Here is a 27456-nt window from a genome sequence, read left to right on the forward strand (position 1 = left end):
ACCATATTCTTTGAACTGCCATCTACCAAGATCGAGATGGGAGCCCATGATAGGGGCATTTTAGTTAGTAATGGGAAGAAACGAGGGCATTGAATCGGACCCGCTCTTCCCCATCCCTCATCTTCTGTACCTTTTGTCTTTTTGCCCATTTCCTTTGCTTTTCTATAACTTCCCATTGCTTTCCTTCGGACGTCGTATTGGAGCGCATCGGCTTCGGGAGAAGCGAAGGCAGGCGACGGCACCGGCGGGGAAATGAAGAAGAGCGCGTCGGAGCTGGTGCTGGAGGCGTTCCTGCGGCCGGATGGAGGCGATGACGGAGAGCGGAACCCCCCTCGGCCTCCGCCTTCGTCCTTGGAGGAGTTACTCCTCCCCGGAGCTCTAGATTTCGGATTCGTCGATCGGGTGAGTTCCCTCTTTGATGATCCCTAAGATCTAATTGCGTCTCTTGTTTTAAGGCGTGAATCGAAGCAGGTTGGTGTAAGTGGCCATTCGGCTGGTGGTGGGCGGCAGCTACTGAGCAGAGAGAGCCAGGCGTGGTCTCTGACGCCCAGGCACTCTAACATCTCGGTGAACATGGATACCCAATCCTCTATCTGTGGTATGTAAGCATAAAAACTGTTATATATTATATATGATTAAAAAAATATTTTTATGTTAGATTAAAATCAAATAATATTTGATCAGTTTTACTATATATACTTTTTAATGTCATCTAAAAAAATCTAGTTTTCTTATTCTCTGTTATCTTTTAATTGGACTACTTAGATAGATGATTGAGGGAGATTAACAGAAACATTGTAAACTCTCAACTGCATCTTTTATGAGATACATTGTTTAGTTTTTAAAGGTCATATTTATTTATAAGCAAGAGCAGATCCTCTAAGGAATTCTATTATAATATAAATTTTTTTTTATTGATTAATATCTATCATCATAATTCAATTAGTTTTATTATATATTTTATTCAATTATAAAGAGCTATATAGTATAATATTCTTCCACTTGGTCCAATAATTGATAAGATATAAGAGATATTCAAAATCAAAATAAATAAAATAAAATTTATTTAAAAATAATTTTACCTAATTGAATTCTAAAAAATTTTGAAAAGCATTTTATACATGGTCATGAATTTTAAAAACAAGCTAATAAATCTAATAAACACAATAACACTATATTATATCCAACTATCAATACAAATCATAGTGGTTAAATATCATTAATATTATACTCGCTTCTATGTACCATAATATTATTAGTCTTTCCTAACATAGTCTATAATGACCTATGTAATTTGTCTTATCAATACAGTCCTGTTATTACATTCAACTATAATATGTATAAACATAAATATAAATAGAATAACATAAATAAATAATTTTAATTATGTAAGAAAAAATATCAATAATAGCATCTACTTAAACATGAGTTATCATATCTTTTATGGCTTGCTCATAAGTCTCATTCTAAAAACATGTTCTTTAAATATTTTACACTGTAAAGCTTTGGTAAATGGATCAACAATCATCATAGTGGTGCTCAGGTTCTCAATTGACATTTGTTGTTTTTGGATTCTCTTTCTAACCACCAAGTATCATCTTGATGTGACTAGAGTACTTGTAATTCTTAAATAAGAAAACTGTTGTAGTATTGTCACAAAATATTTTCAACGACAGAGCAATTGAGTCGACCACACTAAATCCTGAGATGAAATTTCGTAGCCATAAAACTTGATTTGTGTTCTTAAAACATGCCACAAATTCAGTTTTCATTATTGATGATGCACTAAGCGATTGCTTTGCGCTTTTCTAAGAAATTTTCTTACCGGTTAACATGAATATAAATCCTAAAGTGGATTTTCTACTATCAATGTAATTTGTAAAATTAGCATCTGAATATCCCTTCACTTCAAGCTGATCTAATCTCCTGTATGTGAGCATATAATCTTTCGTCCCCTGTAGATATCTCATTACTTTTTTTACAACTTTCTAATGTTCCATTTCTGGGTTACTTTGGTATCTACTTAGCATTCTAACTACAAAATTGATATCTGATCTTGTATAGGTTTAAGCATATAATAAACTTTCAACTATGCACCCATAAATAATATTTTTTATTTGATTTCTTTTTAAGTCATTTTTCGGGCACTAGTTTTGATTGAAATTTTCATCTTTAGTAATAGGTGCATCATTGATTGAGCAAAGCTACATATTAAATCTCTCCAAGATACGATTAATATATTCTTGAGATCTATCCCTGAATATTTTAATGCCAAGAACATAGGCTATCTTATTTATATCAATCATCTTAAAGTTCTTATTGAGAATTATCTTGGTTTCGTACAATAAACCAAGATCACTACTGATAAGTAAAATATCATTCACATATAAGACCAATATAATAAACTTGCTCTCACTTACCTTCATATATATATGTACTGATCAATAGTATTTTTCTTAAATTTGAAGGAAGTAATGGTATCATGAAACTTTATATACTAGGAAGCTTGTTTAAGGCCATAAATGGATTTCTTAAGTTTACAAGCCCTACTTTCTTTTTCCTTTTCTATGAATCCTTCATGTTGTTCCATATATGTTTTCTCATCAAAATCCCTATTCAAAAATATTATTTTTATATCTATCTGGTGTAACTCAAGATCATAATGAGCTATTAATACTATAACGATTCTTAATGAGTCCTTTCTAAAAACTGGAGAAAAAGTCCCATTGTAGTCGATGCCTTCTTTCTGAGAAAAACCTTTAGCTACAAGTCTAGCTTTGTATCATTCGATATTGCTCGTATTTTGTTTTAAAGACTCATTTACAATCGACTCTTTTACAATTATTGGGTAATTCAATGAGTTCCCAAACACTATTCTAGTTCATTTATTTTAACTCTTCTTTCATTGTATTATACTATTTTTCAAAATTATTACTTTCTCTGGCTTATGAAAACGATAAAGAGTCTTTTTTTATTCCTATATCATAATATGATTCTTGTAGATATATCACATAATCATCAGAAATGATATGTTTCCTTTTCCTTTGAGATCTTCTCAAAGTTGCCAATTGTGATCGTTCTACAAGATCATCAGCGGCGACATCAACGTCATGTGAGAGTTCATCGATATTCTTTTGTTGTTCACCCTCGTTAATTCTCTCGTTGATTTGAAGAACAACAATTTATCGAATATGAGATGATATGAGAGAATTAACCTGAATCTTCTCAATATCAAAATTGATCATTTGAGATTTTTCACTCCTACTGATTGTGTCATTTTCTAGGAATCTTGCATTACCAAATTCTACTATCCTCGTACTATGATTAGAGTAATAAAATCTGTAACCTTGGATTTTTCTAGATAACCAATAAAATATTCAGAAATAGTTCTTGGATCTAATTTATTTTCATGTGGATTGAATACTCTTATCTCTGCAGGACACCCCCTAGATATGTAAATGGCTCAAACTGGGTTTCCTACCAATCCATAACTCAAATGAAGTTGATGGAACCAACTTACTAGGAACCTTATTCAAGATGTTCATAGCTGTCCTAAGAGCTTCATCATACATTAACTTAAGTATAGATGAATAACTCATCATGCTCCTAACCATATCCATAAGAGTACGACTTCGTCTTTCAACAACACTATTCTGCTATGGCACACCTGATAATGCATACTGAGCATAAATATCTCGTTGTTCTAGGAATCTAGCAAAAAGACCAACATTCTGATCGGAGTCATCATATTTGTCATAAAATTCACCACCCATTTGATAATGTTAACTTTTCTATCTAATTGTCTCTCGACCTCATTTATATAGACTTCAAAAGTGTTAACGACTTGAAACTTTTCATGTATTAGATAAACATAGTCATATCTCGACATATCAGCTATAAATATGATGAAATACCTTTTTCCACTAAAACAAGGAATATAGAGTGGTCCGCGGATATTAGAATGAATAATCTCAAGGAGTTCTTTACCTCTTGTGATATTTTTCTTTATATATTTAGTTTGCTTTCCCTTAATGCAATCTATACAAACATCAAAATCAGTGAAATCTAAATATTCCAGAATGTTATCCTTCACTGAACTTTTAATTCTTTCTTTGGAGATATGTCTTAATCTTCTATATCATAGTATAAAAAAAAGATCTTTCATTACTGAAACTATATTTAAATCCAACACTTGATTGCAAGGTCAATAATATCTTTACAAACTCAAAATTCAAATTAATTCTGTACAAACAATCACAGAATTTTAAAATCAACTTTTATTGAATCATAAAATATACTGAGTTTACCATTACCAAGAGAAAGATAATATCCTAACTCATCAATTCTAGATAGAAAAACTAAATTTCTAGAAATAGTATAAACATAACATGTGTCAACAAGATCCATTAGATGACTCGTCTCTAGGCATAGGCGATAAGTTCCCATTGACGTCACTTTCGCTTTCAGACGATTTTTCATAATGATGAATCTTTCATGTTCTTTTGGTTTCCGGATTGAAAAAAATTCTTGCATATTATTGGTAACATGAGTTGAAGCACCAGAATCAATCCACTAAGTATCAGAATGAACTATTGTAATGTTTGATTCGAAACATACAAAGGTTGAGTTTATACCATTCTTTTCGAACAAAGTCTTACGTTTAATTTAGTCCTTCTTCATATATCTTTTTTTGCCATAAAAGAAACACTTTACTGTAAAAGCTTTCTTTTTATTAGTCTGTTTAACATTTCCTGACTTGACAAATTTTTTTGATGGATGATATTTTAATTTTATTTTCTTATTACCAACTCCTTGAGTAGTAGTTATGACATTATATGAACTTTCCTGTTTTAATCTCAATTCTTCCTGAATACATATACTAATTAACTCATTCAAGTCCCACTTATCCTTATTTGTATTGTAGTGAATCTTAAATGTGCTCATCAATAATCATGCATAATGCTTTAAGTTTTATAATTTTATCTGTCATATTGAGGATGTGATCCTAAATTCCTCAAGTGCTATCATACTAAGTCGTAGTCAGTTATTTCATTAGTGTGTCAGCCAATGACTTATCAACATATTTAAATCTGTCTTCAATAACTTTTAAATATTCCTTTGCGCTAGTTGCAATCTGTAATAAAGTCTTTATGTTATTTGCAATCGTCATTCTTATAAACATTAAACTAAACCTATCAGATCTTTCCCAAGCTTTCATTTCGTTAACTTGTTCTACAATATTTTCATCAGTCAAGTCTACGGGCTTTTGTTGGGCTTTTCAACAAGCAATGCTAAGTCAAGATCTAATATGCCTAGTGTGAATTTCACATGCTCTAATCATTCTAAATAATTTGATCCAAAGAGTACATGTCTTTTCATCAATCCTTGTCCTTTGTATTCTAAATAATATAATGATAAATTTAATTTAATTTATACTAAATAGTTTAATAATAGAATAACAATCATAATAATTATTAAACATTAATCAACAAAAGAAAAAACTCATATAATAATCATGGTAACATATAAATCATGTCTTCACGTGAAAGATAAATATTATTTCATAATTTTAAATATATACATGCAGATAACCAAATAAATATCTAAGAACAAAAATAAGATTTTATTTACCACATACAAAATATGAGAAAGCTATAAAAGAAAATCATAATTTATAATTTTTTAATCAAAATTAAATTCAATCAAATAATAAAAATATAATTATAATCAAATTCAATCACAATTATAATAAATCATATTTATCAATTTTATAATTGAGGATATGAATTAGAAATTCTCAATTTCATAAGGGCAAAATTATAATTTTATTAACAAGATATAAGGTGTAATTATGATATTTCTAAAGGGCATAACTATCAAAATATTAAAACTGTAATTTTGATCAAAAGGCAACCCTAAGGCAAAACTGTAATTTTGCCAAAACCCTTCCGCCTACGCTATCGTCGGCTGCGATCGTCATTTACGTGGCTACGACCATTGCCTACGCACGACTATCGTCGCCACGGCATTGCTTGTGCTCGCGTGCGGCCGTTACCTACAGGTGGCTATTGACTATGTAACCCCCTTGTAGCACTAACTAGGCATGTGATAGGATGAGGGTTCTGCCTGCGCGCGACCGTCGAGTGTGCATGTTGCTGCCTATGTAGCTTCCTATGCACCTGTGTGCGATTGCCGCCCATGCCCAACCGCCGACTACGCTATCGGCCCAGCGCTCGACTCGCGGCCATCGCTGCGATGCGCGATTGCTCGCGACTGTTGATGCTGTTGTGATGCGCACGATGCCCGATGCAGCTACTGCCGTTACAACGCACACGCTGCCCGACGCAGCTGCTGCCACCAGCAAATCCGCTGGTCGTACACAATAAGGTTGGCAGCAGTGCTGCACAGCGACCCTTCGCAATCATTGAAGATCACGTTACAAGGAATCTAACATTGCCTGCAAGCAGATCATTTAAACATCGTAAATTAGAAAACAACAGATCTAAGGTATTAGATTTCAAGAATCTAGGCTCTGATACCAATTGTAAGTATAAAAACTATTATATGCTATATGTAATGCGAAAAAAAACTTTTATACAGGATTGAAATCAAATAACATTAGATTAGTTTTACGATGTGTACCTTTTGATGTCATCTGAAAAAAATCTTTGTGTAATATGTAAGGACATCGTTTTTAGATCTAAAACAACGGTTAATCTGCAAGGAGAACTAGACTCTCCTTCTCCTCTCTTCCTATCCTTTCAGAAAACCCGTTCAAGGAGATTGAAAGAGAAATCATAATCTCTCAACTACGTTCTATGAGATGCGTTGATTAGCCCTTAGAGGTCCTGTCTATTTATAGACAAGAGTAGAGGGTCTATGATAAGTTATTATGAGAGTTTCTCTCATCAAAGGCATCCCTTAAGGAACCCTACTATAATATGAACTTTTTTTCTGTTGGTTAATATCTATCATCAAAATCCAATTATAAAGGGTCACATAATCTAACATGGTATACTTTCATGATCCTTCATTTCTGTTTCTTTCTTCGTGGAGATAACCTCTGAGAAGGACTATGATCGCTCAACCCGGCTAAATGAGTAAAAATAGATAAATAAAATAAATTGAACCGAACATATTTAATCGGAGTTTTTTTAGTTTCAACTTTAGGAAATAGCACCCTTCAAAATATTAAAATATCACATATATATTTTTGTAAAATATTTAAACCCTACATATATGACATTAGCATTAGCATTCGTCAAGTTCAGATTAACCAATAGGTTTCTAATGAGTTTGAAAAAGATTTAAATTTCAAATATCTAATGTGCACTTAAATTTTCACTGATTATTTGATTCAGCATTTTAAAATTAAATTTATACTAGCAAATACAAAAATTACTAATTTAGATGGCATGCATATGCAAATATTTTTTAAATGAATGACATCAGTTGCAGTTCAACATCAATATATGCTGACGATCAATTGATAGGGGTAAACCAAAGTGATATACCTACCTGTAAGTTTTCGAGTTTGACAGGGATATGTATGTAAAAGTCAAGTTTGGAAGGGCAAATATAAAAATCACTCACTCTTTATGGATATATTTGCAATCTTAACTTCTTTTTTTTAAAAAAAAAAGGTAGTAGTGCATAAAATTTTGGTGATATGCATATTAATTCCCCAAACATTTACATATTCATTTAGTACGTAAATCCTTAACCATGTTTATCTTAAATTTTGTGATTTCACTTGCCTACAATAAAAGAGTAATACATTAAGGACATTCACAAAGATTTGTTGTTTTTTTAATAATGTACTATGTTGGCAAGAGAACTCTCTCTCAAAATTTGAGGTAATAATTTGTGACCCTTTTCTCTTTAGTAGGTAATCTATCCCTTTCCAGCTTTCAGGGATTAGAGCCTGAGAAGCTGTATCCTTTGAGATCTTAGAAGATATGGTAAATTTTCTCTAAGGAAAATGATGATGATGAGAAACAAAGTACATATTAAAGAAAAGTATCCCTCTTTTAGATAAAATTTACTTCTATTTGAATTAGATGATATGAGTCCTTCGAATTAGATGATATGTATTATATGTAATTATGTTTATGGGCACATAAGATACTAGTCTTATTAGTATTTTGTATACGTATTGTATAGAACTGTATAATATGCAGTTCTTGTTCCATTTTGCTCATCTTTAACGACCAAATCTGAGAATAAATTGAAATTGCCAGAATTTGAGTTCCATTTTTATCTTTTATCTAATCTTCCAATCCAGGGGAAAAAATGACAATTGTTTAGTTTCATAAATTCTCTGAACCCAGATTCTGTCACTTTCTCAGAAAGTCTCTGGACATTAGGGCCCCTATGCCTGAGATGCTAGTAGGATGGGCCCTTTTGATGGATCTACAATACTGTTTGTCTCAGGAAAGAGAGCCCAATTCCTAAACAAATTGCTTTATTTCCCCATTCTTTAAATTCAATTAAATTTTATCTGCTTTAGGAAAATTCAGTTGAATTGATTTAGAAAGCCAAGCAATTGTATAAAGAATATATGCACATGGAATGAGTTTGTAAGTTAAACAAAACAGCATTTTATGTCACTTGTGAATTCTGGTTCTACAACTAGATTTGCAAATTGGACCTTTTGTCTTTGGATTAGAAAAGCCTATGCATAAATATTAAAAATTTCTGTGAATTATAACTCATGAAACTTCAACATTCCAAAAGCAGGATTTCAATGCCTGAGGTCTGAGGTTTCTACTCTATGAACAAGCTGAAATGTCTGCTTCTATGTTTCAGATGGGACACCAACTTCATCTCATAAGCTTTTGGCAAAAGCAAATCAAACTCTTGGGGGAACGAGCGGGTCTGAGCAATCAGATGAGGAGTCCCTAGAAATTGAAGGTGGGCCTTGTGAACAAAGCACAGATGCTATAGACATCAAACGCTTGCGAAGGTAAATCAAGTACTATGATTGCTTCATTTGAGAAGGTTTTTGACATTGCATTTTGCTCAAAACAGTTGTGTGCCTAGGCATGAAACAATCTATGTGTGCTCTCACCTCTCAGGATCATATTATTCTTGTTCATACAGAAAGAGAGAAATTGAGCCAAAGGGAAAATACACTCGTATGGTTCCCTTTGGTCATTTTGGTTTGTCCATCGATTATATATTGATGATTCTTCTAATCTTCGTAATTATTGGTCTTCTCTTTTTCTTTTTACACAGATGACAGAACTCTGTTTTCTATCCTCCCCATCTTTCTTCTTTCTCTTCTCACTTCTCACCTTTTCATCATTCTTCCTTCTTACTTAAGTATTATGTCCTACCCTGTTTTCCCTCTTTCCTTAACTTATTCTCCTCCACCCATATTTCTAGGGAAGGACAATCTCGTCTCTTATTCATGAAGAAGGGCATCAACCAACCTGTATTCATCCATGAGGGGGTCACAAGAAGGTGCCTTTTTGTAAATTAATAAACAAATATGGTTTTTAATATATCTGATGCTATTTCCATCTATCGAGATTATAATGACTCAGGAATTTTGGAAGTTCCCATCATGAATGCCGAAGCAAGTGCTGCAATGTAATTATACATAAAGAACAGAACATGAAATGGAATTATTGAGAAATAAGGGTAAAATTCTTAATGTTGCAATAATTTAAGAGCGCAAAATGAAATTAAGAGAAGACGTTTTAATTGATTTGGGTGAGGGTACTTTCAAGCAACAAAAATATTTAACCTTTCAGAGGGTCCAGTAGTTAGCATTAACTCTTTCTTTGAATGGTTTTATCTATATCCAAGGTTTATGCAATATTGTCGATGCTGGTCCACGGTTTATGCTCTGACCGAAGTGCATAGTACACAGGATGCGTAACTTGTAAAGAACAATAATCTATTCATTACTTATCAAAAGGAAAATGCAGTGAGGAATTATTTATTGTTTGTGATGTTCTTTTATTGTTGTTCTTGTTTTTAAGGATGGTGTCCAATCGGGAATCTGCTAGGCGGTCAAGAAAGAGAAAGCAAGCCCATCTAGCTGATCTCGAGTCGCAGGTAAACTTACTGAAAAGTTAGTCTTCACTTTCATGTTGCTTTAGTGGTAGATGTGAATACCCGAAGTATCTATGCATATTTTCTCGCTAAGAGCAAAATTTTCACAGCAGGGTGGACTAATATATGGAACAAGATCACTGAAAGTTCTCTTTTGATGAATAACGAAAAGTTACTATTGCTTTTATCTTTTAATGTTCATGAGCAGGTTGATGCATAGAGTAAATGAAAATGGAACTGTAGATACAGGGAAATCTGCAAGCTTGCATCCTACAACACTAAGTCATCCCTTTGTTGACCTTCCAGATTTGCGGTCTTAACAAAATTTCTAAGAGCATTTGAGGACATCATGTCATTTGTTCTCCAAATTCATCTTAAAGAACACTGTTTTTCCATAGTTCAATACCATCATATTTCATGCATGCAAACTTGTCTTACCATCCTACTTTCACAATAGCACACAATATAGAGTCCCTTTATCCTATTTCTGTCCTCCTTCCAAATTCACATAAGTTCCAAAAGAACAAAGAAAAAGGCAGGTTTTTCTCTTTATGCTTCCTAGGTCTGGAAAATTTTCAGGAAATTCTCATTCATCTTTAACTGATTATTAAAGGAGCTGATCAAGAGAAAAATGTATTAGTCAAAAATGTTTGTTATGATTTGTTAAATTGAATGATAAGTCTGGATCAAATTGATCTGAGTTAACCTATATCAGATTGGACATCAATTGCATCCAAAGGCTTATGCTTATTCAGTCATGGGGATAAACTCAGTATATGTTATCTGACTCTTTCAATCCTTACTTCAATCTCTTTACATATGAATATTCTCTTAACATTTTTGCTTTTATTTTTGTCAGGTTGATCAACTTCGAGGGGAAAATGAATCTCTATTCAAGCAACTAACAGATGCCAATCAGGAATTCACTGAAGCTGTCACAAATAATCGGGTTCTCAAGTCAAATGTGGAAGCACTGAGAATTAAAGTAGCCTCTTCTTTACTCCTACATATTTGATAGAAAAAGCAGGAATATAAATATTTGGCTCACGGAAATAGAACAAGCAAGAGAACTACTACTCTGTTCAACTGTTGCAGGTGAAGATGGCAGAAGATTTGGTCACCAGAGGTAGTTTAGCTTGCAGTCTAGATCATCTCCTCCAAAGCAGTGTTGGGTCACCACAGTTCCTAAACCCTCAACTGCCATGTGAGGAATCATCAGATTTCCTCCCCACCATCGAATTCCAAGGAGATGACTCGAGCTACATTGGCATCCCAGCTGGTGGACGAGCTCAGAACGTAGGAATGGAGACTGGTGATGCCAAAACTGCAGCACTCAGGTCCGGGTTGAGCAATGCAAGCATAGGCAGCCTACATAATAGAATTCCTAGTGAAGTGGCAAGCTGTGTGACTGACATCTGGGCGTGCGATTCCAACACAGGCACAATGCTCAAGTAGCATCCTAATCTTCCATGTACCACTGTTGAGGACTTTACATTATTTTGGTTTGTTTGTTTGTCTTATGGACTTTTAAGGAATTGTGAGGATTTAGGTTTGATCAGTTAAGTTTCAATCAAATTCAAAAAAAAAAAATCAACTTTTGATCAATTTTGATTTTGATCAATTTTAATCTTCACCAGCCTAATTGGGTGAATGGTAAGCCCAAATCTATGAGCACAATTTGGGTAAACTAATTATAAGTTTACCTAATTAAATAAGATTAATTGGTATAAGATCTGATTTTTATTGCATAGATTCATAAATATTATAATATATTCAAAGAACAGATAAAATAAAATAATAATAATAAGTAAAAATATTACGTGTCAAGTCATACGTGTCATCACTTATGCAGGGCACCTATGACTAGCATGAATATATTATGATATTCATGGATTTATACAATGGGATTTAGATCACGATAAGATCACGATAATGAGACCGATTCGTCTTTAAACACATACCCTAAATAATCTCGGTCATAGGTTACTCGAGAAGGACATCGAGATAACTAAATAAACTAGTGTAATGTATACTCGTCCATATAATGGAGGCCACTAGTCTCATAGCTGCTCGTGTGGAAACACTATGGATAAAATACAGGTGCTCATTAGAGAATGAATTCACCAAATAATCCGCTCATAGAATGCTGGATGGTTGATGATGCCTTATTATCAGACAACAATTTCATCGTCCTAGTGGTGTATCTGGTCCTTAGACTTAAGACACCAAGGATGTTCTATACGAGTACTTCACCCTTTGATACCGGACTTATAGGCCTTGAAGTTTCAGATCTAACACAATCGGTCATTAGGAGTAGTAGCTAACCTTACGAGAGCTATTGAGTATCAATAGAGGAGCATCCGCTCTCGATGTCATGAGAGAAATATCTCATGTATTTTTACTCAAACAATCCTTGTCCAAGGTCATTTGGATTGAAAGAGAATGAGTTCCCCAAAAGAATCCGATTAGAACAAGACTCGAATAGAAACCATATTGACTTGACAGCACCATACCCGGTATACGGTCTCTAAGATATTAGATGGATTAGAGACTATAGATACACAGTAACTGAGGGCAAACAGGTTCAAATGATTAGATTCCCTTGTATCGCTTGGGGATTGTAGCATAATAGCCTAGTACGTCTATAATTGATAAGTCGAGTGAATAATTATAAAGATAATAATTACGAAGATAATAATTCACTAAGCTAGAAGGAATTTTGATAAGTATAAGTCACAATCAACTCAGTATTTAGCTTAAAGGGTCACACGCATATGATAAGTGTTGCGATGAGTAGATGTTCGAATATAAGATATCCATTGGAACCCCTATCTTATTGGATATCCAATAAGCCCCTAAATTATTGGATCATATGGATGAGATCCAATAAGAATTAATAAAATATTATTGGGTAAAGATCCACTAATCTAAGAAGCTTGGTAATTGGATGGAGATCTAGTATTAAATATGGTAGGATCCATTAAGGTTAAGTTGATAAAGGACCTTTATAAATAAAAAAGAACCAAAGGACCATGGGCTAGGTTCTTTTTTGTTGTCGCCTCCTATTATCCTTTCTCCTTCTCCTCCTCAACCTACAACCCCTTATTTAGGGTGTGTGGACAACAAGAAGAGGCACTCTCTTTTTAATTGCGTGGTGCATGCAACGATGAAGATTGTGCAGCTATTTGAGGAACATCTCCGTAACCCATATCGTGTGGATCACCGCTAGAGAGGACAGTTGACCTCCTTCATCCTCTCCCATAGATCTGTAGGTTTTCAGGGATATACAATATTCCTATGTAGCATAATCTCCCTTGTACATGTAGTTTTTCATTTTCATAGATTTTTATGCACCAATTTTTGCACAAGGATATAACCTTCTTTTCTGTGAGAATTCTAAGATTTTTATTTTTTTATGTGATGTCATCCCAGATTTCCCAACACAAAGATCATTTAGATTATATTAGAAATGACTAATAGTATTATAGTAAATAGAAGAAAATATGACATTGATGATATACAATCGTCATGACTTATTTTGATAGTTAAACTTAATATGATATTATGTTTATTAGGCTTATTGACTTATTTTTTAAAATTCATACATAATTATAATTTTTTTTAAAAAAATTAATTAAATAAAATTATTTTTAAAAAATATGTTATTTATTTTGATTTTAATTTTTTTAGACCTTACTAATTAATATTAATAGGTCAAGTGAGAAAGTGTTAAACTATGTGGTCCTATCTAATTAAGTAAAATATATTATGAATATAATTATATTCTAATTATGATTATCAACTAACAAAAATAAAAATTAATTATAGTAAAATTTCTTAGGAGAGAACCATGATGGAAGAGACTCTCCTAATTACTTACTAGACCCTATTCTCTCACTTATAAAAGGATAGAACCTCCTAAAGATTAAAGACAAATAAGAGGAAATGAAGATACCTGACATTATTAAAAAATTACAAATCTTCTCTCATCATCCCTTGTCTCTAATCCATCGCTCATAGTAATCTCCTTATCTCTAACCCATTGTTCATAGTAGTCTTATAAAGGATAAGAAGAGAGAAGAAGACAAATCTAATTCTACACCCCCAAATCAAATAAAAACTTTTCAAATAATATTAAAAGATACTTATCATAAGTTTGATCTATTATTATTTGATTTCAAAATTTAATATTAAAATTATTTGTATAACAAAATCATAAGGATAATTTTTAAGCTTACAAGTGCCACATTGAGAAGATGAAACCTCACGATGGTTCCAAGTATGGGGGTGACAAGCATGGAAGTGGATAAGGCCACACGATGAGAGACGAGGACAAAGGCTATGAAAGGGATGAGTGAACGATACGATAGGCGCAAAGGACATAAGGCAACAAGAAGGAAAGGACAAACAATGCCTTATGATAAAAGCAAAGGGTTAAGACGACAAGTAAGCATGACCGTATAATAAGAGCAAAAGATAATGACAATGAATACGATGAGTGAAGCATCACAATGAGAACAAAAGGTAAAAACGACAAACATGACAAACAATAGTCAACAACTCCACACATAGGTAAGGGCATTTACAAAATTATAAAAACTTGAAGGCCCTATATGAAAAAAAAAAACATATGGCACCTCATGAGAAAAAAATCAAAAAAGTACCCATATATATATATATATATATATATATATATATATATATATATATATATATATATATATATATATATATATGCATGCACACACATCAAAAATCCAGTCCGAGAAAGTTCTCTGGATTTCAGGAATCCAATGGTACAACTTACAGAGACGTAAGGAAGTTCATAGAACAACCTCTACAAGAAGTATTATTTAAAAATTGACGAGAAACTGTAAAATGAGAACAAACAACTAGGAATAAGGCAAGAAATAATTGCATGACAGAATACAATATTTATAATAGTATCTATAGTTAACTATTTACTAAGGACGAGGAAAATAATATAAAAAATTTTTGTACCATCAGCATTTGTTGATTTCCTAGTCAGCTGAAACCAATCGCCACAACATCGGACCAATAATTCTCAGTTTGTCACCACGCAAAGGCAACTACAATCACCCACCAATCAGATTGACTTCCACTAAACCAACATTAAATGCATCATGTTGTAACCAGAATAGAGAACCAATATTTCCCAGTTGTCAGTCATATTATTCTCGACCACAGGTCCAATTCAAAAACCTATTCCATCATATAATAAACCTGGTTGGCCCAAATCACCATCGTCAGTAACATGTTAAATCAAGAGGTGATAATAATAATAATGCAGGTGCATACCCTTTACTCCATGTAACCTACGCTAGACTCCTACAAAATACATATACTATACCAGCTTTAAGGTTTACACTATATATATATACCCTGACCTTTAGCTCACAGCTGCTCCCAAGAAAATAACTGGGAGAAATCCAGCAGGTCTCATTAGGGAGCTTGCCTCAGGTGAGTTAGCAGGGCCACCATGCAACTTTGATTCGCCTTTCATGAGTCAGGAGCAGCTGTGACCACAAAATGGCATAAACTTTTAGCAATGAACACAAAATTATAGCAAGCTCACGATATCTGCAAAAGCATTTTAACTTTGCAAAAATTATATTTGAAATGACATTTTATATGCCAAGAGTACAACTACAGATTCTTTTAAAAGAAAGGGTGATCTGCCCAAATAGTCAGAGAATAGGTACATCAATTAGCATTGGTTTATTTACATCATAAAAAGATGCAAATCAATGTACTAGTATATCAGATTTATAAGTCCCACTGCAGACTGGAAGACACCTGCTAACAAGGTCTACATAGAATTGGAAGCCAGAACAAGGGCACAGTGTAAACCATCTTATAACATCTTTCATATTGGTTCAAATTTGCTAGCAAATTAATATGTAGAGAATGAATCTGTACCTTCACCACATAACTGTTCAACCCGAGCAACTATATGTTTCCCATAGGTGTATTTCTTCAGAGCCTGCAGATGAACTCTTATGCGATCCAGCAAGATTTCACATTGTTTATCAGTGCTTATTTCAAGAATCTTCTGGACCACATAATTTGCAAACCGATCCTTCATCATTACCTGAAAAAGGGCTGCCAAAGGTTAAACATAAGAACTGGGGATGGTAAACTTGGAAAGAACTCTACATCCCTAGTAGAGAAGAATCATTCTGTCGACCAAGCTGCATGGAGATCTTGTAAAACATCATCTAATCCACAAGAAATAACCAAAAAAGCTCTTGGAGTAAGAAATAGTCAATCAAGTCAATGATCGGAAACAAACTGTAACAACCTCAATTGGTACTTACTATGTTTGGTCAATGGTTTCCAGAAACGTTTTTAAGGACTTGGTTGCTACAAAAAAATTGACAATGATTTTAAATTGATAATGTGGAGAAAAGAAATTTTTTTATTCCTTTTTAAGATTGCATGCACACATAGGAGCATGTGTATACTATTCTCTGTAACAATTTACTACAAGCATATTGCTGCTACCTTAGAAATGGCAAACATAGCCAAATGGACATGACACCTTGTATATAGATACTTTTGCAGAATTAGTGCACATGGAGTGTCTAAAACCAAATTAGGTCCAGGACAACACCGTATAAGCTAATTGTTGCATCATGCATGAGCCAACAAAATACCAGTTTGGCAACAAATATACCAAGGCATGCATGGAATAGTATATATTTACCAAAATACTGTATATAGCATAAACGGATGAATCAGACACAATATGTGGTTTACCATATAGAAATAGTATGAAATGAACTCAATATAGCAAGATGTGCCTGTAAGTATGGAAAGACGCACTATTGCTTAAGTTATGGCAAGGAAAAAAATTTTGATGTTGACAACAATATGCAGACCAAAAAAGCTTTGGAAAAGCCTGTGGCACCATGAAGCCAAGTTTCCTGCTAGTGGAGATGAGCATTTGGTTATTTTCATGCGATACAGAAAAGCCATCTAGAATTTTATCCTGAATACAGCACAATGGGAACAGGCAACAACAAGGTTCTCAAACTGAGTCACAACAGAAAAGTTCACTTATCAAAGTCCAATTGGACGTCAAACCATCAAACTAATGTATTTGCACATACCAGCAAATTATCATTTCCTTCAGTATGTCCAACTATTTCCTTGATCAGGTGATCTCTTTCTTCAATATTACCATACTCCAAACACTTCTCAACAACATTTGAAGCAAATTTGTGTTGGCTCATCTGTACAATTTGCCCAAAAAATTTGCTGATGATTTGGCTTCTTTCATGTGGTTTTCCCCTCTCTAAAACATGCTGAAACCAATATAATTATGTCAGGATATACCAGTCTAAAAGTTAAGATACCCTCTTACTAAGGCTTATTCTGGCAGCAACTACACAAAAATGAGAGAGAGAAATGAAAGAAAAAAAAAATACTGTGACAACACCTCGTCTCCTCTAGAGACCACCCAAATGGGCGACTTCAATTACAGGTTAATCGTTAGATTATGCGATCAAAGACTCCAAAAAATGTTCACTTCTTCTTAGTACTGAACTAAGTATCCATGCCATGCTGGGCATGACATGTTGATCAACAGATAACATAGTAGGTATTGTAGTCTGATTTAAAATTCAAGAATTAAGCATAAGGTGTAAGAGTTTCCCATTACCTGAACTGATGAATGACTATGCAATCCTTTATTTGTATATAAGAATGGGGTGAACCAAAGGGAAAAGTGAAGTAACTCACTTGTGTGACATAATTGCCATACTGATCCTGTGCAAGCAGGCAAGCTGATTGCAAAATCTCATCCACAATCCAATGGCTTCGAGATTCATCTGTACAATGCTCAAGCACTCTCTACAAATAGGAGATAAGCTTCAGAATATAAAAAGCAGTATGTACAAGTGATTTTAGAACCAAAATTCTGCCTAGAAAATCATGAATTTTCTAACCTGGATCACTCGGCAACCATAAGGATGTGTAGAAAGTGTTACAACTTGACCACGAAATGCAGATATTATAAAACCAATTTTCTGTGTCAGTATACACTCAATGCACTTTTGAATCACATGGTTCCCATTCTGATCTCGAACACATCTCATGACATTTCCATCGAGTTCTTGCACAAGCTGTGTTTTCTGATTAAGCTCAATAACCTCAAGAGCCTGCAATTGGGAAAAATAATTTAAAGGGCCTGCAAGGAGATGGAGCCAGAGGGAAACAAGAGGCTTAGAAAATTTCCCTACCCATTGAAAGTGCTACTTCCAGCTTTAAACAAGATTAACTTGCCAAAACTAGTATAATCTTAAGCATTTAGCTCATTAACTTTGAAGGACTACCATTTTAAGAATCAAACTAAATGCAAAAGAAAAGTTGATGTTAAGCATATACGCTAAAGGTCTACAATTTTAAGCGCTCTCGATGGAAGCAGGAAAATAATGCATGGTTCTCTATATGTTAACTTGGAACATCATGCAAGACTAAAAAGCAACAAACCAAAAATCACGGCAGTATATTCTCTTTTTCCAACAAGTGGATCCTCTTGCAAGTAGTAAATCAAAATTTTCCATGCAGTTTAAATACCCAGGTAGGATAATAGTGGTAACAGCCTAGACTTTTCATATGGACTTTCATGAATGATTATTAGCTTAATAACTTGCTTTGTAATACAAACAACATAATTTGTTTTACTAAATAAATTTTGAGAGCCAGTCTTTGCACAGCCTTGGTAATCAGGTTTGAGTCACAAAAATAGTCTACTTGCAGGGTTAAGGCTGCACACATTAAACCTCCCCTGCTTAGGTTTGTGCATATGCTATGTAGCATAGTCGTACATCCAGGGCACAAGTTGAAGTTGATAAACATTTGAAAGAAGTCTCATCAATAATTTCTTGAAAGATAATCAGAGGACTTCCATCATTGTATGATAGAAAGAACAGCATGTAAGCATTTTTAGTTTCATAATTAAGATAACTATTCCCATTAGTGTCCAGCTATAACATTAACACGCTATAAAAGAAAAAAAGAACATAGTGCACGAGGTCACTGCCAATGCATGATCTCCCATCTCTGTAAGTAGAAAAACCATTTCATGACTAAAACCTTGATCACCAAAAATAGAAAAGCAATCTTGCCATTGTACTAAGGCTTACCCTCTCATTAACACCTTGTTACCAGTTTATTAAATTCCACATAACCTTTACATTGAAAACCTGCCTAATCTGCAGCATTAAAGGGAGGCATGGGTGAACATGCATATTCCATATTTTCTTTCAATGCGACTATCTTTTAGTTTGAGACATTTATCTTGCTCCAGACAACTCAAATTGATATAATATTGCTTATGCCACTCTCAACATTACTACCCTTCAATGTCATATAAATTGAGGGAACAACCTAAAAAATATTTTATGCTTGCTTTCTTGCCATTTCAAAAGGAAAATTATATGCTTGCTTTCTGGCAATATCAAAAGTTCCAAACTGTGCAGTGTACATCTGTGAAATTCTCAGCTTTCGTAAATAGTTAACAGCTGTATAATCCAATGTAACTCAAAAAAAAATCACAGAATGGTTACCCTCATTCGCTACCATTAAATCAAATCCATGGGCACCGGAAAAATGGACCTGAACTATATGTGTGTTTTATTTTTAATATTTTCTGCTATGTACAAGGCAAGAAAATAGATAGTGATATTCAGCATTGTGCAATCAGTAAACTAGATCACACGGTCTGTTCCCATTAAGTCCATCTTCTATTGCATATGTCTAGTTTGCTTCCTATAAGACCACGTCAAATTACAGGAGAGCAATTCAGTCATGCTTTATAATTAACCCATATTGAGAGAAGGCATGCATGCTAATAAGGACTATTATCCTTCAAATGAATAAAATAATAATAATTAGAATGATTGGTACCGATCAAGCAGACCAAGTTAAACTGGAAAGTAACTGTGATTGGAAAAATTGCACTAATTTCTATAGCTAGAAGTTTCTATAGCTATAAGAATGATTGGTACTGATCAAGCATAAAAGAAACTTTCCTGAACCTGTCTTAGAAAGATTTCCATTATTGAAATAGAATACACTTTGCTGTCTGATAACAGAAATAAGCCGCATCTATGAATCCAAATAACATCATGCCAGATCTAGTTAACAAATTCAAAGCCACTGACATAAAGATCACACTGGCCATTCATGTTATGTTACGCAGCCATACAATTAGAATTTGAGGTCCAACAAAGAAAATACATAAGATAGTGTAAAATAGACCTTATGCTAGCCAGAGGAAGATACCTTCTGAATTACACGACAACCATACATCTGCAGGCTCAAAGGCAAGACAATGCCAACAAGCTTAATAGCAAGCTCTTTCCTTTGTTCAGCATTCCCATGCTCAAAAAACTGTTAAGGCCAGAGCAATCAATAGGAAAAGCCTCACATACTGATGAAAAGACTCGAAAGTACTTCCACAAGAACCAACTTAGAAATTACAATATTTTGAAAAAAAATCAATCACCAAAAGAGTCTACGACATGTTTAGAACACTATACCTTTTGAATGACATAATTCCCGAATACATCAGTCATTAGTGAAGAAGCATGTGGAAGCACTTCCTTAAAAGCTGATGTCTTCTCATCAAGACTACAAGTCTCTAACTTTTGCTGAATAAATCGACTACCATGTTGGTCAGTGCTGAGGCAAAGAAGCATATGAAGGATATCATTTCATCATACAAAAAGTTCCAGTATTGCAATTAATAAAATGGTCAGAATTAGAAAATACAAAATTGGAACTTGCCTAAATTCAACAATATGCCCAGCAATATTGGATAACTCATATCTACAGGCTTTGTTGGACTTAAGCTCTTCAATAAAAGAGTATGAATTTGAGTAGTCAGCCTTCTCACATCTTCTTTGGCCTTGCCATCCAAATAAAGAACCAGCATTTCCGAACGAAAACTTAATGTTGCCATTTTTTCTTCCTGAAAAGCTTGTCCCAGCTACTGATGATCCTTGAAAAACAGGACTGACAAGCGGGGAGCTTGGAAATTGCATCAGGAAACTGATGTTTGGAGAGCTCTCATGGTAATTGGGACTAACACTGCCTCCTTTTATAGCACAAAGTGTATTGACACCAGCAACTCTTGTGGCCTGGGGCGTCTGATGAGGCAAATATGCAGAAGAAGCTGGAGCTGTTGGTAGACCAGAAGAAACAGGTAAGCTTCGCAAAACACTTCCCCTAAAGATCATTGAATCATACTGACCTTCAGTAGCGTATGCATCTATAGAGGGGTACTGATAAAAAGGCACATATATAGGATCTGGAAAGGGAGGCTGAATAGCTGGAGCCAGCTGCCCATATATCTTATACAAATGCTGCATCTCAACTCCAGATGCAACATTTCCCCCAGAAGAAACTCCAGAAGCTCTAGCACTGAAGTTTGCACCCACAGCATTCTCAAAAGGCACCAGATTACCAGTATGATGAGGAGGATTAGCAGAAACAAGTGGAGTAACAACTGGGGGATTTAGTGCATACCCACTTATCCCGAAGTGGGAAGGATGTAGGCCAGAAGATTGCATGTTGTGGTAATATGGAGTTCCATATGCAGCTCCTGTGACAAACGATGGAGAAACGCCAGAGGATTGCAACAAAGGTTGCACTTCAACAGAGGGTAATTTGGGTTGTCCATGAGAATAGTGACATCCACTAATTTGAGAATGGTGCACTCCTTGAGCAAGTACATGAGACTGACCAGTCTGAACATGGGAAGACAATCTTCGTGTATTTATGCCAACTTGCTGCAAGTGTTGCTGTGATTGGTGACTTTTGTGGCCATCAGAAGAGAGCCTTAGCTTCTTCATCTCATCTTCAATATTACCAAGACTTAGATCAACCACGCCGCGAGGTGAAATGCTGTTGTGTATATCAGTGCTGCCATTGGTTGATTCATTTTGACCTGGGTGTAGATTAACTGTCTTCTCAGTGGATGCTGGGCGTAGAACTGATACACAACCAAAATCATCATCCGACGTTGATCCAACTGAATGTAGGCATAGGTGAGGCGTATGAGAATTGACAACAATGCTGGGTGTTTTTGTTTCTGAATTAGTCTTGCCAATTGAAGAATCATTTAGAGGATTCGGAAACTCATCTTGATTTGATGCTTGCTCTAGTATTATGCGGCTTGACGGATAAGAATGATCATCATACAGTGGACATGGAGTCTGAGTATAATCTTCCTGAAACATTAAAAGCAACCAAACTTCAAGAAGACCATAAAACCAACAATCACTATTCATGTATGACATATAAATTATTAAAAGAAATTTATACTCATCAACCATAAAATTCAGAAATAATTCCAAGAGGACTTTATGTCCATTGTGATTACACAAAAAATTAGCAACAAAGTCACCTGATCACACCATGTTTATATAATACAATGTTTATATTTCAAGAACTTAACAGGAACATAGAATTTCCACCAAGAAATACCCACTCAATCCCACCAAACAGCATCTGTTGGGCTCAGGCAGTTGTCCAGTTGTCACAGCGTGTGTTAAAAACAGTACGTACTCATATATACTGCTTAGCACATGCATGAGTAAACAACTAGTTTAGGCATATAACAATGCCACACAATGGGCAATGCATGCAACAAACCAACCATTCTAGGACCAGCACGGCTCAATACCTCAATGCATATCATGGTAAGTTCCAAAATCCAGCCTCTCAATATGCAGCAATATTTTCCGACTTTGTGTCACTCTTGATGCATCCCAGCCTAGGAAAAAAAATATTAGTGAGTTAGAATCTAGATTCAATTTTTTTTATTTTTATAAATTCTGAATTTTTTTTATATTTTTATGTTGGATTTGTCTTAGATAAGTCTTATTATTATTTTAGGCTTCCTTTCAAATGATGATAAGAAAATATCTTACTTTTAAGAAGTACAGGATGAGTTTGAAGAGAAGATAAGATAAAGATCTCATCTTATACAATCTTAGTAGTAGTTGAATTGTTAATTATAAATGAAATCTTAAATGCTTACATATGTAAAACAAATATGACATGAATTTTTCGATGAGAAAGATTATATTTCTTCAATGTGGGCCTACTATTGTGTTTTTGAGATAGATAATTTCTTCACATTTTCTTCCACTTCTGATCCACAATCTCTTCCCTCTGATCTTTTACAAGACCACAATCTGGTCCCTTTACTCCAATTCCATATATTTAGCCATATTTCAAATATTTGTTGCTTCAGTTAGCTACTTTAATTTCATGATAAATGCTAGATCAAATTGGAACATAGATGTGAACTACCCCAACATTCAGTTTCTGTCACCTATTGAGGTCATGTCAAACAACTTCATGACGCTAACTAGGACCAACAAACATCATGTCAATAGAATTGGTTGTTTTAGAACTTAGATTACCTAAGAGAATGACTCTAAATTTATGTTGTTGGGAGTAAGGTTTTAAATTCCAGTACAATACCAGCTCCAACAAGTCAGGTCAGTAGGGTGCTGAGATCTTTCGTGATATACCAACTTATAATGTTCAATTTCACTGGGAATAAAATAAACGCATAAGGTCCATAACTCATAGTTGGTTGAATTCGTAAATGCTGATGAACAGATACCATTCCGATTGGCATGTTAAAAAAAGCCTGAGTGAGTTTTTTTAGCATAGACAATCAGCAAATCATTTAGTAGGGGCCAGCCTATGCCATGCAATAAAAACAAAAAAGAAGGTATGCTAAAAGGAACAATCTTGAGATGCAAATGCACTTTTACCAACTAGATAAGAACAGGGAAAAAAACAGTTAAGCTGTAAGTAAATTTAGTTTAGTATTCAAATTACCTGTCCCAAGTCTATAGGATTCACATGCCATCCTGGTGAAAGAGGCCCAGGAACAACATCAGTTTTTTTGTCTGTCAAGTCACTAGATTCAATTCTAGGTGACCTATCATCCTCGGGTTCCTCATTATGAGTCGAAAGGGCGGATAGTGAGATAAAGAAAGATGCATTGCTGGTGACATCAAATGAAGGCATTCTCCTGTTGTTCCCAAGCCCACCAATGTGTTGCATCAAATGTCGATTCTCCCGAGACACAAGGGGAGGAGGAAGCCTCGGATTTAAATTCACATTTGTGCAGTAGTATGCTAGGTAAGCAGGATGAGCACGGAGTTGCTCTTCAGATTTACAGTTTTGGGCTGCATTGCTTAAGTTCTCCAAGCTGCCATCCAAGTCAACAGTCTGGCCTTTCATAATGTCAAACGCTGCAAGAGAACCTTCCATGCTAGGTGGAGCACTTCCACTTCGACTAAGGCCACTAGTGTTCTTGTTCCCATGGTACCTTTGTCCTTCATAAAGTAATCCCAACTCTTCCGGCGCTAAATTACTTGATGATGCAAATTTTGATGTGCCCTTAGTAAGGGGCCAGTTTCCAGGACTATTACTCCCTATGAATCTCAATGGATTCTCTGTAGCCATTTATTTCAAGAAGCTGTTTGTTTCTAGGCAAACAGCACTTAGACCCCAAAGATATTCTGTAGATTCCTGGAAGTAAGCAAGTTATTTTCACCCATTACTGTAATTCAGATGTGAACTCCAGCTGGTGAAAGGGCATTGCAAGTTTGCAACAACAGCTGCATAACTTCAGTGAAGCAGCTGACTTTCAACCAACAAATATACAAAATGATCAACTGCAAGTGACAAAAGAAAACACCAGTAAAATAAAATAAGCATAAATTTTCTATTTGAATAAAATCAAGCATAAAACTAGCAAATAATGTTAGTTTGGCAAGTCCCATAGTCCCACATCAGGAAAATCAGACTTGTTGTCTCATCTTGGAACTATAAATAAGAGCCTGAGCTTTGAAGTCAGATGCACCACAGGCACCATAAGAAAAACCTAAGTGTTTGCTTTGGTTTAAGTCCATACTCAGTTAAATAGTTTGGACTTATAGTTTGGTTTTTCTTGTTTAGTATTTTCGGGTGTTTTATGGCCTAGGAACATCTTCCTAAGGCATTTGTAATTGTTCCTCTTTTGCAGTAGTAATTTGCTCATCTTCTGTGGATGTAGGTCAAAGTCAATTGACCGAACCACGTATATCTGGTGTTCTTGTCGCTTTTATTCTTTCTGCTTTATTGTCTTTGTTGGGTTGCCAAAATTACCCTTTGGTAAATATCCTGGGGCTAGCTCTAACAAATAATAATAGTACGGTAAACATGAAAATTGCTTCAACTTTATCTACTGAAATTACAATAAAAAACACATACTCAGAAGTCCGAACATGCACAAAAACGATAGTTAACTGAAGATAGATAAGAGGAAAAAGACCATCGAAACCAAAACTTAACACCTTAAGCATAGAGGTACAGTAAGCTACTTATTTTTATATTAGTCAAAATTGGTAAAATAGCAACCAATTAATCAAATTTATAACTTAATAAAATTCAAATGACTCGATCAGAAACACACAGCGATGCACATATGATTCATCTGGTACAGTGGAGTTCTTTGCCAAAGCACCAACAATATCCTGCTTAGAAGTTTAGATCTAAAATCTTGCTGATACAGTAAGAAAAAACCGATAAGCAGAAGTGCAACAAATAAGGGCAAAGCACTTCAGAATTCACCAAGCAAGCTAAAAATGGCAATTAACAACACTAGGCATGTAACAATCCATTTTTCTTATACAATTAATCTATCCCCTGTGATTAACTTATCCAGAGCAACCACTGACAAGACCAAAACCATAAACACCAAGAAGATAAAATAAACATAAATTTTATATTTGATAAAATCAAGCATGGAACTAGCAAATAATAATAGTACAGTAAACCTGAAAATTGCTTCAACTTTATCTACTGAAACTACAATAAAATACACACACTCAGAAGTCCGAACATAAATGTAGGCACAAAAACGATAGATACCTGAAGATAAATAAGAGGAAAAAGGCCATCGAAACCAAAACTTAACCCTACCATCCTAAGCGTATTCTAAGAGAAAGAGTAAAGAAAGAGTCTCGAAACTTAACGGTCCGGACACAGAGAAAAGGAAACTTGAGGCAGATCAAGGTCCGAATTTCTCAACTAGATTCAAGAAACGGTAAACCGAACAGGAACACGGGATGATCATCGAACCCTAGAGCAGGAACGATAAGGGGACGGGAACCATGCGGAGGACTCTCACCCCGTTCCGCACGTCGCCAGACCAAGCTTTCCCTAACCGCAATCCAATCTAAGAACAACAGCATTTCTCGCTCGGTTTGGCCCGATCAAGAGAGAAATCGGGCTGAGAAGTTGAGCAGAAAGCGGGCTTCTTCCTCCCTCGCTCGCCTGCGCTCCCTCTCTCGCTCTCTCCTTCCGCTTCTAAAACCCTCGGTCCCCGGGCTTTTGGAAATCACGTTCGGCCCGGAAGGCGCCAGATAACGTCAGTGGCCCCTCCGTCCTCGCATGGTTAGAGATGGTGGGACCCGACGATGTCTGGTCCAGAACGAAGGGTTTCTTTATACGAGTCGACTTAATAATTAATTGGGTAGGATTCCAATGCTGCGAAAACCTTCGATAACCGCGTATAAAATGGATGATTACGTCTCCTACCCTGGAAACATGCGACGTAATCCACGAAGGGTGGTTTGGTAATTCCACTGAGGCGTAAAGGGAGACAAGACCGCCCCACTCGTGATTCTGACACGTGGAAACGCCAAGTGTCATGGCCGTAAGCCGCCGGCTGTCGTCCGACCACACGCGTCGCGGCGCCTCCCCGCGGCTTGTACGGCGCCCGTCTCCCGCAGAAATATCTCGTGTACCTCTACTACGGTCTCGCATGCCATGCCATGCCATGTGTTTAGTCCGTGTACATCTTATTTGTCTAAAATCGAGATCATAATTCTTTTAAGTTCTACTCTACCGCGTGGGCTCATAATTCGTCACGCCTCAAACAGGGCGGCACCAACGATGATTAGTATTGGCCCCATCAAGAATTAAAATAATATTTTTTTCCTCTGTTAGAATGTGATGAAACGTAGCACATCATCATGATATCCATCTCCATAATCTTAAAGATTTTCTCGAGAACGAGTAAAGGAGAAGAACCCTCGAGCCGTCAGCCGTCATTGTTGTACTATTGGATCGAACAAAACGAAACTTGAAGGCCGAAGTAGATACGTTAACCCAAGTCCAAAAGGATGCCCACCAAGACAAAAGGGGCCCATATAGACGGTCAATAGAACACGAGAGGGATGACCGATTTGAAGTATTAGAAACCTCATCTTTAGATTTGGATGACGGTCATTGACAAATAATATTACATCATATTAAAATGAATTGCACTGTGGATAGAGTTGGAAAGGGGCC

The 27456-nt window shown here is 35.2% G+C and overlaps 2 protein-coding genes across 12 annotated transcripts; one reads left to right on the plus strand and one right to left on the minus strand.

Moving 5' to 3' along the window:
• The first annotated feature begins 163 nt into the window (after nucleotides 1-163).
• Nucleotides 164-11620, plus strand: LOC135675815 (bZIP transcription factor RISBZ4-like). Of its 2 annotated transcripts, XM_065186368.1 has the most exons (7): nucleotides 164-402; nucleotides 472-598; nucleotides 8809-8965; nucleotides 9388-9465; nucleotides 9990-10065; nucleotides 10922-11047; nucleotides 11158-11620. In XM_065186368.1, the coding sequence occupies exons 1-7, from the start codon at nucleotides 253-255 to the stop codon at nucleotides 11515-11517; spliced, it is 1074 nt and encodes a 357-aa protein (XP_065042440.1). In that variant the 5' UTR covers nucleotides 164-252; the 3' UTR covers nucleotides 11518-11620. The 2 variants fall into 2 exon arrangements, with proteins under 2 accessions (XP_065042440.1, XP_065042447.1); XM_065186375.1 differs by lacking the exon at nucleotides 9388-9465 and having other exon boundaries at nucleotides 167-402.
• A 3450-nt stretch (nucleotides 11621-15070) lies between these two features.
• Nucleotides 15071-26485, minus strand: LOC135585244 (pumilio homolog 5-like). Of its 10 annotated transcripts, none has more exons than XR_010514024.1 (11): nucleotides 26291-26485; nucleotides 23950-24794; nucleotides 20878-22322; nucleotides 20631-20772; nucleotides 20374-20481; nucleotides 18033-18245; nucleotides 17827-17937; nucleotides 17196-17390; nucleotides 16003-16174; nucleotides 15471-15599; nucleotides 15071-15285 (listed from the first exon to the last, which is right to left on the minus strand). XR_010514024.1 is itself a non-coding variant. In XM_065186406.1 (11 exons), exons 2-11 carry the CDS (start codon nucleotides 24580-24582, stop codon nucleotides 15583-15585), a joined length of 2964 nt encoding a protein of 987 aa, XP_065042478.1. In that variant the 5' UTR covers nucleotides 24583-24794; nucleotides 26291-26485; the 3' UTR covers nucleotides 15339-15582. The 10 variants fall into 10 exon arrangements, 8 of the variants coding, with proteins under 8 accessions (XP_065042478.1, XP_065042461.1, XP_065042483.1 ...); XR_010514025.1 differs by having other exon boundaries at nucleotides 15071-15306; XM_065186406.1 differs by lacking the exon at nucleotides 15071-15285 and having other exon boundaries at nucleotides 15339-15599; nucleotides 20878-21271; nucleotides 21344-22322.
• Nucleotides 26486-27456: the final 971 nt, after the last annotated feature.

Source organism: Musa acuminata, chromosome BXJ1-1 (assembly GCF_036884655.1).
Source record: "Musa acuminata AAA Group cultivar baxijiao chromosome BXJ1-1, Cavendish_Baxijiao_AAA, whole genome shotgun sequence".
NCBI classification, from domain to species: domain Eukaryota; kingdom Viridiplantae; phylum Streptophyta; class Magnoliopsida; order Zingiberales; family Musaceae; genus Musa; species Musa acuminata.